Source organism: Triticum aestivum, chromosome 4D (assembly GCF_018294505.1).
Source record: "Triticum aestivum cultivar Chinese Spring chromosome 4D, IWGSC CS RefSeq v2.1, whole genome shotgun sequence".
Lineage (NCBI taxonomy): Eukaryota > Viridiplantae > Streptophyta > Magnoliopsida > Poales > Poaceae > Triticum > Triticum aestivum.
The window spans coordinates 93,774,822-93,785,053 of record NC_057805.1 but is presented as its reverse complement, the minus strand read 5'-3'; the positions used below and the strand labels follow the sequence as shown (position 1 = coordinate 93,785,053).

Below are 10,232 nucleotides of genomic sequence, written 5' to 3'. Positions count from 1 at the left end.
GCAGGCCTCGTGATCCACAATCATTCGCGTATAGAGCCTAGCCAGTATTCCCGTATATCTATTAATGAACAGTTTCCCGTGGCCCACGTCTGTCATGCCGGCCTTGTTACGTCGTGAGATACCTGGGCTCTGGCTCAGACGTTCGCAGACGGGGTGGGCCGCTTTCGCGTGGATTCTGGGCCAACGGTGGCTGTCGATCCATAATTGCGTCTCATCTTACCAGTCTTCCCCCGCACGATTCATTCATCCCCTCCCGTTCTCGCTCAATCTCGTCGACAGCTAATCCAGCGCCATCTCTCCTCACTTTTAAATATTGTTCACCTCCGCGTCCACTGGATTCGACGACGAGATGCTGCCAGAGTCCGAGTGTGCATGCCACCTCTCCTCATTTTTAAATATTGAAGCAAACAGAGTCCGAGTGTGCATGCCAGGCCATAAATATGTGGAATTCGGAAAGCAATCATGCATCTCTGAAGCAAGGCCAGAATGCATGTATTGTTTCACAAAAATTCAGTTCACAAAGACACGTTCCTTCTCATGTTAACTCCAGAATGCATGCACAAATTCTACAAAAATTCAGAAGTACAGAAACGATCAGTGTTCACACAACCAGACTACTTTGTTTAAAACTTCAGAAAAACATACATTAGCTTGGTGCTAAAACTCATACATGCACACTAGTTTAGGCGTACAATACTCTTGTTCGGCCAACCCAAATTATTATTTTGGTTGCCATGCATCAGTCCTGCATGTCTCAAGAACACTTGTACTGACAGAACTACATCAGTTCTACATGACAAATTCAGCAACCATGACTCAAGAACACCTCTGAAATTCTGCATCTCTCATTTCTTCAGGTTGCAGCCACTGCTCACATGCCAGCCAACCTGAGATCACCTACTTTGTGGCAGTTGTTTCGCCTGTGACCTTCAATTCCACAGTATTTGCACCTAGACGGTTTGCGAACAGGTTCCGGGGCATCACCTCGGTCAGGGCAGGTCGTTCTCTTGTCCCCTTGCCCGCGACATATGGTGCAAAACCGGGGTCGTTTGCTCAACCCCTCGTATGATGCCTTCTCCCTGCTAGTTGATGGCCGCCCCATTTCTTTGCGCTTCTTTGGTGCCAACTGACCGCTCAGTCTGTTCCCACTCTCATTTGCAGAAGTAGCATCATCGTTGACAGTGCCCATGCCTGCCCCACCACTTGCAGCAACCATTGCCACTTGTGGTGCTTGTTGGTTGACTACATCTCCATGCTCAACAATCATGTCCTCCAATTCTAACCCATCTCTAATCTCTGCAAAGGGCTGCATCTCCACCATGCAATTCTTAATGAGGCACATGAATTTCTCATATGCTTTTACACTTGCATCACCCATCCGCACCAACTCCATGGCGTGCATGTACATATTGAAATGCCTGAAGCTGAAAGGATTTTTGTGTGCATTATTCCTATGATATTGAGTCAGATGAGCTGGTAGAATGTCTCGTGCATCCCTCGTCCATCGCTTCACTATGTGTTTCTATGGTATCTCTGTAATACAGATAAAATCCAGCACCTGCGTAATCCAAATTTGGCCAGTTAGTTCATCATAGACTTCACAGACTATATCTGCATATCTAAACACCAGCTTGATCTTACCTTCAAAACATGGCTGCATAGGAGTCCCATGTGTGCAAATTGCCCGCACTCGCGGTCAAATTCTTCGCCTCCGTCGAGAACGTTTACCTTGTACGACACTCTTCACCACTTCTCCCTCCTCGCTGCCTCTATATGAATAGTAAGGTAAAGTTTCCCCTTCTCAAGCTCTTCAACCTGGTATGCGCCGCACTCATACAGTATGAGCCCAAACTGCTCAAACATAGCTCGTGTGTATATCTTGCCAGCATGCCGCTCAATAGCTAAGTTTGCTTTGTATAGTGGTCTCCCCTGAAATGCAGTACCATCAAATCAGTGATTACGATACTACCAGCCTACTAGTATGAACTATTATTTTTGACTTACTATTCGTGTCCGCTTCTCCTCGTAGTTCTCCTCTGCCTCCCTGTCAAACTGAAGTCTCATGTACTTCTTCACAAACATATGCATTGGACAACCCGGAGGAACATAATTCTTTTGCACTTTCACTTCGCTGAGTACTAGTCATCTTAGCACATAAAACACCTTTAAAATACGGCTTCGCCCACTTGTACCTTATTTCATAAAGTTAGGTCATGTAGTCATGTGTCTTTAAATTATATTTATCAACCAACATCTTCCAAGCATCCTCGAATTCATTGATTTGTAAGCATGTGATTCACTACCTTGTGGAACTCTGCCCTGAATTCGCTCTTCCTGGTGTAAAGTGAACCAAGTGATCCTTGTGAAAGTCATCTTTTGATCCCGAGCTCATATGCTCCCGCATGAACAGTAAAATCGAAAAAATATAATTTTTTTTTTCAAAAAATTCCAATTTTTTTGAGAGAAACATTGACAAAAGTTCTAAGTGCCTGCAAAAATTCATCATGAAATCACATTCCTGTAAGGCGTGGCAAAAAAAACAAATTCAGTGCTTCAAAATGCTTTTGAAAGTAGCCTTTTGAGAGTACTGTTTTGGTTTTTTTGCCATGCCTTCTAGGAATGTGATTTCACGACGAATTTTTGCAGGCACTTAGAACTTTTCTCAATGTTTCTCCCAAAAAATTTTTGGAATTTTTTCAATTTTTTTCGATTTTACTGTTCATGCGGGAGCATATGAGCTCGGGATCAATTCCTCCGCGTCCGATTCCTTGGCCTTTTTCAGGACATGCCACTTGCACCATCAGTGCTCTATCTGCGGCATCACATTTTTTATGGCGACCTCCACCGAACGGTTATGATCTGCACAAAAACAAGATTCGTGTTAGATAAGCTTTCATCTCAAAGCATCATTTCCGTATGTATGCCATCAAGATAATTTGTATAGTACAGGTTCATACCGGTTAGAATTTTCTTAGGGGCACTTCCACCCATCATCCTAACGAACTCTGTGAAAACCCACTCAAAGGTCTCAACTTTTTCGTCACGAACCAAAACCCCGGCTAGGATGATGCTCTGAAAATGGTTATTCACACCGACAAAGAGGCCAAAGGGCATGTTGTACAAGTTTGTTCTGTACGTCGTATCGAAGGTAACAACGTCTTCGAAGAATGTGTACTGCAGTCTGCTGCTCCCATTTTCCCACATAAGAGTGGTTATCCGACCATCTTTGTCTGCCTGGACTCGGTATGTGAAATGTGGATCTTGTGAACCCAATTCTGCAAAAACCTCCATAGTTTTCCTAACATCGTCCTCTGCCTGCTCTCTGCTGATTTTGCCACACAAATTCTTCAGAGCTCTTTTTGTGAAAGGTACCTTCTCCACTGAACCAAAAAAACTCCCGATGATGCTGTGCACTTTTGCCAGGTTCACATTGTTCTGCCGCAACTGCTCCACCGAGTCCCCACTGTACGCATCAATATGCTTGTGCGACGGCCAGTGTATTGTCTGACAATATGTCGGAGACAATGAATAGTTGTGCTGTTCATGATGCTCTGCTATGTACCAATCATTGTCCTTTGGTCGGAGCAGTCTTATTAAGGCAGGGCACTCGCATCGACATGACCTTGTGTTCTCCACCCCAGGTTTACCCTGCAAAAACCAAAGTGGATGCAGGAGAAACAGCTCAGGTTCCATCCCCATGAAGAAATCAGATCGAATTAATAGATGGTACTACATGGAGGTTACATATGCTTACCGCACACCCACACACGATTTCTTGCATGCATTTTGTTCTCTCCACATTCAGCCTGCTCTTCCCGTATCTAATTCCAAAACCCTTCTCCCACGAGTATAGATTGTAAAAATCATAAGCCTATCCAAGTGCATCGAAGCTTGTACCGAGAGCTGGGACAATTACAATGTTCCCGGGTTGATAAGCAAACTCCGTATTGCCTTCTCAAGGGCACTGGTTCGCCCAGGGCAAGGTGCCCTTCCTGGTGCAGCTGCTCCAATTCTAACCCTGCATTTTTAATATAATTAATGTGTGAGTGCACGGTTTTCATACTAATTCAATAAATTCTCGATGACATACATATCGCTGCATTGATAAATACCAGTATTCTCAAAGTCAGCTACTTATGATCACTCGGATGGCACTACCCATGTGTTTCTATTTCAGTTGCAGCAGTAAAGCAGAAGCTCTGAATTCTCTGTTTCTTTATTTGCTTATTTCTGAACAAACTCTCTACATAACTAATCAACGCCTGAAACCTTTGTCTTTTTATTCTCTAATTCCCATCACAACGGTTACCTATTTTAGCACGGATTAGCACCCTAAACCACAGCTCAGATAATGCAACATACAGACATTTGTAAGGTAGACAACCATTGCAGGAGCAGAACAACCATTTACATATGTCAAAGATGCCAATTCATCTGTCCCAGGAATTAATTCAGTACATTTTATATGTTCTATGTGACTTTTGCTATCTTATATCCATACTTCCATAATCCAGGAATTATTTCAGTACATTTTATATGTTCTAGGTGACTTTTGCTATCTTTTATCCCTACTTTCATAATCCAGTATGCGCATAAGACATCCTTACATACCAATGGTTCTTTTTCATTTGTTTATCAAGCGCTGCTATATCTGATCCAACAATAAATGCAGCACTACATTTCATTTTTTAGGACAACCTCTTCCCACACATATCTGAAACTAAAACCTGCTGCATTCAAGCTCAGCCTATATGCCAATCAGTCCATGCCATCTACAGTACACACAAAATCAGTCCAGGAGCCTGTACTGCAAGCAACATTGACATGTAGATTACCTGCGAGTCCAGCCTGGTGTCTTGGGATCAATCTGTCCAATAGATTGCTCAGATGCTTGCGGTTTAGCATCCCCTTCGCCTACAGCTCCCCCCTCGGCCGCACAGATTTTCCCGTCAACGCTACCAGTCGCCATGGGTGGTAGCCGCTCAGCCTCAGTCGCCATCGCCGGGTAGTGCAGCGGCTCCATTGCAAGCTGGTTGTCGTTCACTTCTTCCATCACCGCGGTGCTGCAGACGGTAGATTATGTGTGTCAGGACACAGATCGACTACCAAGATATAGAAGCAGAACCTACAGATTAAGTATTGGGACGGCGGCTGCGCGCAGAGGGGATTATCTCTCTTACCTCCTAATCGGTTGCAGTAGGAACTCCATTGCAACGAGCGCCGCCTGTTATGTGCTCCACCGCAGATCTGCAAGGGCGTCAATGGCGATCCAACAACCCTTATCCAGAGGTGGGGGACAACTCCGCCGGTCATTTACTAGCGCCCACACCGCTCCCTGCCGGGGAAGTGCATTTCCTGAGCCACGGATCAGACGGGAAACACAATCCCGAGCCACGGCTCTGCTTTCTCGCCGTCACGGCGCAGGCTGCGCGCCTCATCTCCTGCAGGATGAACTACCCAGCTCTATACGGTATTCCCTCGACATGTGAATTAAAAAAGAATGACTGACTGCCTCTGTAATTGAGCGCCACACATCCCGAAGCGTAGTCCTACCGCCCAGATAAAGAGATCACCTGTGCTTAGCTGTATTTCCTCCTCTATGTAAGATGATTGAAGGACCTCCTGCCAACATTTTTTCTTTCATCTCAAGCCCCTGTTTGAAAGGCGGGTTATCCTTTTCCCTGTTCTTGCGGTAATTCAATAGTTTTCTGTGAAACTGCTGCGAAACGTTTTGAGGCCATAAGAGCATCTCTAACAGGCGCCGAATGCGCCGCGCGCCCATCGCCTGGTTTGGCGCGGCGCGCAGCGCTGGCTCCAGCAGCCGCGCTAAAATGCAGCGCGCGCGCCGCTCCAGCAGCGCGTAAAAAATGCACCGCGCGCGACTCGCCGGGGCATTGCATATATGGCATTTTGAACACAAAATGAAGTTGAACATTCAAAATGCAATGAACATGACATATAAAATTTCACACAAACAAGTTGATGAAGAAAAGTTCATGCCCACAAGTTCAAAATCATGCCCACAAGTTCATCCAACCAAGTTCAAAATGCAAATCAAGTTCAATACACAAATGAAAGACACATCATTCCTCGTCCTCGTCTTCGTCCTCATTCTCATCTTCGGAAGACGATTCTTCCGCCTCCGAAGATGAATCTTCCTCCCTCTCCTCATCGCGCACCGCATCACGTGAAGCTCCGATGGTGTTGGCAAGATCTTCAACGGCATCTTCATGGGAATGTGTGCGAGGAGGCACATCGAAAGACATTCCGCCCATGGCCGCCGGAGGTGCACCCATGCCTCCCATGAGAGAAGCAAAACTCATGCCTCCCATGATGGCCATAGCGTCGGGGGGTGCTCCAAAGCCAGCCATGCCTCCCATTGCACCTAAACCGCCCACGATACCTCCGAAGCCACCCATGTCACCCATGGCGCCGAGGCCACCGCCACCCATTCCGCCGAGGCCATCGCCACCCATTGCACGAACCATGGCTCTTTTTTGGATCAAGACTTCTTCACGGGCAAGATTGACATACTCCTTTTGCGCCGCATTGAGGTTAGATGTGTCCAAGAAGAACAAGTGCTTCTCCCATTCCAACAATCTAGTTCGCTCCTCATTGCTCACCTTCCTCTCCTCCAAAGCCACCTTCCTCTCCTCGGCCGCCACCCTCCTCTCCTCGGCCGCGGCATCTTGGTTCCTTTCCATTTTCCTCACCTCGTTGGCTTCTTTTCTTGCCTTCACAATAGCTTCCATAGCATTTTTGAGCTCATCATCTCCTTTCCTCTTCTTCTTTTCGGTTTTGTCTTTCTTGCACCCATCCGGTCGCTTTGGCTTCGAGTATGAAACCGAGTTGGGTGTGGGGCTTCTCTTGCCGTCATCACTTGATGCATCATCCTCCTCCTCCTCATCATCCAACTTAATTGTTCGCTTGCGTTTGTTGCTCAAACGAAAATCATCCAAATCTTCACGTTTATTTCATTTCTCATCATCCTTCAACACGTTATAGCAATGGGGCAAGGTAAAGACCCTTCCTTTCTTGATCTCCCCCTTCTTGGTTGTCCTCTCCTCTTCTTTGAACAAGTTTTGCGCAATGTTGTACTACATGAAAACAAAGCAAGTTAGCACCAACAACAAGTATGATGAACATGTATGAAATGCCACTTACTCTATCGTCCTCATTTGTGCCACTTGGGTTCAACTTGTCAACCGCCTTTTGACAGGCCCCCCACCTTTGAAAATCCGAGTTGATTGTCGACCACCGGGACCGAAGTGATCTCTCAGAGCGGTCAATTCCACTCAAGTTGTGAACATCAAAGTGTTCTTTCATCCGCCCCAATAAGCATCTCTACTTTGATCACCTCCAACGGATGGATCCCTCGACACTTGCAACCAAGTATTGCATAGTAAGATGTCATCGACGTTAGTGTAATTGCCCGCTCTTCCTTTCGGTGCGTCGACAATGCCCTCACCCTCCTCGTCCACCTCGAACTCATGGTCTTCGAAATGCATGTCATTGGTTTGAGACCAATGCGAATTGTTGGAGCCAACACCCATCGTTGACATGTATGCATCATCATTGAGACTACAAAGTTTTTTGAACAATGCAAATAAGCTATCTATATGTGAATGCATTGAAAAAATAACAAAAAAAATGAAAAGTTGGAATTTTTTACCTTGGGGGCATTTCGTCGAACATGTTGTACGCGTCGGCCGCCGGCTCAACGAGTGAGCTCGCCGGCGCTTCGGTAGCCGCCGCGCCCGTCGCACGCCTTGCAAGCTTCTTCCTCCTCGCCTTCGAGGTGCCGGCGCGCGTGGGGCGTAGGAGGCGGAGAAGAGAGAGTGCAGCGCGAGCGCTCGAGTGTGCCGCGCCCAGAAGCGGGCGCCCCAAATACACCACGCGAGATAGCGAATCCGACCGCGCGCCCAACTCCTTATACCGCGTGCGCGGTTATTGCGCGCCCGCTGGAGCCACCCGCCGGGTTGCGCGCGCGCTAAACTGACCAAATTTGCGGCGCGGCGCTTGTTTAGCACAGCTGTTGGAGATGCTCTAATAGAGTAGCAACTCACCCGAGTTCTTTCTCCAACCAACCAGGCTTCTGCAGATGCTTTACCTGCCTTGCACTCTGCAGACCATTACACATGCACTTCTCAGTCTACCAACCCTGCCACTCTATCTTACAAAAGTTTGCCAACACTTTTGAGCTCCATGAGACAAGGTATCAGTCACAAACATATGTTACGGTGGCCGATTTCTTGAGAAGGACCAATTGTTTGGTGCCAATCCAGGAGAGGAGCATCTTCTCTTTACACCCTGCTCCTCATATTCTCTCCCAGCTTGCACCTGAAGTTTCGCACATCTTCTCCTGCACTGCACTTCTTGGCTTATAAACCGGAAGCTCCGGCCCACAGGCAGTCGATCGCAGGAATCTCATTCCCCCACCGGCACCAAGCAAGCTCATGAGAGCAGTCTGTCAGAGTGGCAATGGAGGGACCAAGAGCGGTGGCGATGGTGGCGGTGATCCTCCTGGTGGCGTGTTGTTCTGCTCAGCTGGCTGTCGCCGGAGGTGATCAGGGCCAGCCGGCGGCGGGAGGCCCGGAGGCGAGCCTGCTGTGCATCAGCGAGTGCGGGACGTGCCCCACGGTGTGCACGTCGCCGCCGCCAGCTCCTCCCTCGCCGTCATCGTCATCGTCAACACCGTCGCCTCCCTCGCCGTCATCGTCATCGTCAACACCGTCGCCTCCCTCGCCGTCGACGTCGATCCTCCCGCTGTCCACGCCCCCGCCGCCGTATCTGACTCTGCTGCTCCCGCCGCCCCCATCGTCATCGTCGACGGAGCCGCCCCCGTCCACGCCGTCGCCGACTCCACCGAAGAGCAGCGGCGGGTCGTCATCGTCTTCCTCTCCCTCGGCTCCGTCCTCGCACTTCTCGTCGCCGCCGTCCCCGCCGTCGTCCTCGGCGAACCCGTACTACTACTTCTACCTCTCGGGGGGCAGCAGGAGCCGCGGCGCGTCGAGCGTCTACACCGTCGTCATCGTCGCGCTGCTCCTGCCCGCCGTCACCTTTTGGAGGTGAGGTGTTGGGCTCCGTCGCGTCGCCGTGCACATTCCGGTGAACTCTTCGTGTGTTTATAGTACAGTACTGTCACTTCCTTTCCCTTTCCCTCGTCAGATTCAGAAGCTACCAGCACTTCCACTGTCTAGTAGTAATTCCTTTTTTTCTTGTAACTCTGTCTAGTAATTCGTTCCTGGTGTAATGGTACTGCTGATTATTAACTATTACAAGTGCATACAGTACTGTTTATTTTGGTTGTAATTAGTCCCTTTAAAGCATCTACAGCCGGACTTTGGAAATCCGATCCCTCAAACGCCCTCGCGTCGGCGGACACTGACCAACTTTCAATCTCACAATCGAACATCTCAATTAGCATATCTCAAATTTTTACAAACTCATGCAACAACGTAAACGATGTTACATCGTCCCGATACTACAACATACCATCAGACTACCAAAATTTGACATGTTTACCTGTGATGAAGAAAATCATCCATGGCTGCCCCTGTCCTTCCCGGCGCCCTGACTGTCCTTCTCGAGTATATAGGATAGGCCTAAAGGGGATGCAGCATCATACAAACACGATGGCCTGGAAAGAACCGAGTGAATCGTTGCATCCCTCGTATAAGTAACTGCATAGTGCATTCGCAAAAAAAAAACCCTGCATAATGAATAGGGACATGGGAGATTATAATTAATTAACACATGGCTTAATTAAGTCTTGACCACACTCTCACCCCTAGTCTATGCTATCTTTATAAACATCATCATGTGAAATCAAGGCTCTTCTAAAAAACTTGTGGTGCGATATTTCGTTAAAACTCCTTCAAACCCAATAAAAAAATAAGAAGAAAATGATAGAACATACAATGGCTATTGTCTCTTTTAACTCAATATGAGAAACCCATAGAGTTTAGAGGACAATAGTTATGCCGTATATACTTTCCTATAAACCCCGGTAAGGGAAACTAGAAAATACTCATGTTGATATTACCTAAATAAAAACCTTGACGAGAACATGTAAAGTAAACTCATAAAGGAAAAAAGAGTGTCATAGGATGCTTTAAACAAGAAAAGTTTAGGAAGGTATTCCCCATGATTCTTGCAAACTTCAAAGTCGTCGCATACCAATTCCATGAACATATTTCTTGAAATATAAAGCTGGTAAAGCCTTCCTGAAC

At 47.4% G+C, this 10,232-nt stretch overlaps 1 protein-coding gene and 1 long non-coding RNA gene across 3 annotated transcripts; one reads left to right on the top strand and one right to left on the bottom strand.

Moving 5' to 3' along the window:
• Nucleotides 1-583: 583 nt before the first annotated feature.
• LOC123096437 (uncharacterized) lies at nt 584-5,552 on the bottom strand. 2 transcript variants are annotated; one of them, XR_006446602.1, is made up of 8 exons: nt 5,181-5,552; nt 4,836-5,063; nt 3,755-4,018; nt 2,958-3,648; nt 2,304-2,859; nt 2,005-2,192; nt 1,642-1,929; nt 584-1,558 (listed from the first exon to the last, which is right to left on the bottom strand). It is a non-coding gene; the product is annotated as an uncharacterized lncRNA (long non-coding RNA). The 2 variants fall into 2 exon arrangements; XR_006446601.1 differs by having other exon boundaries at nt 2,005-2,859; nt 5,181-5,551.
• A 2,831-nt stretch (nt 5,553-8,383) lies between these two features.
• On the top strand, nt 8,384-9,286 carry LOC123099710 (proline-rich receptor-like protein kinase PERK2). Its single transcript, XM_044521817.1, has one exon. The coding sequence runs from the start codon at nt 8,482-8,484 to the stop codon at nt 9,070-9,072; it is 591 nt and encodes a 196-aa protein (XP_044377752.1). The 5' UTR covers nt 8,384-8,481; the 3' UTR covers nt 9,073-9,286.
• The last annotated feature ends 946 nt before the right edge of the window (nt 9,287-10,232 follow it).

Coding starts and splice junctions, on each gene's coding strand:
- LOC123099710 (XM_044521817.1), top strand. CDS start 8,482: ATGGAGGGACCAAGAGCGGTGGCGATGGTGGCGGTGATCCTCCTGGTG.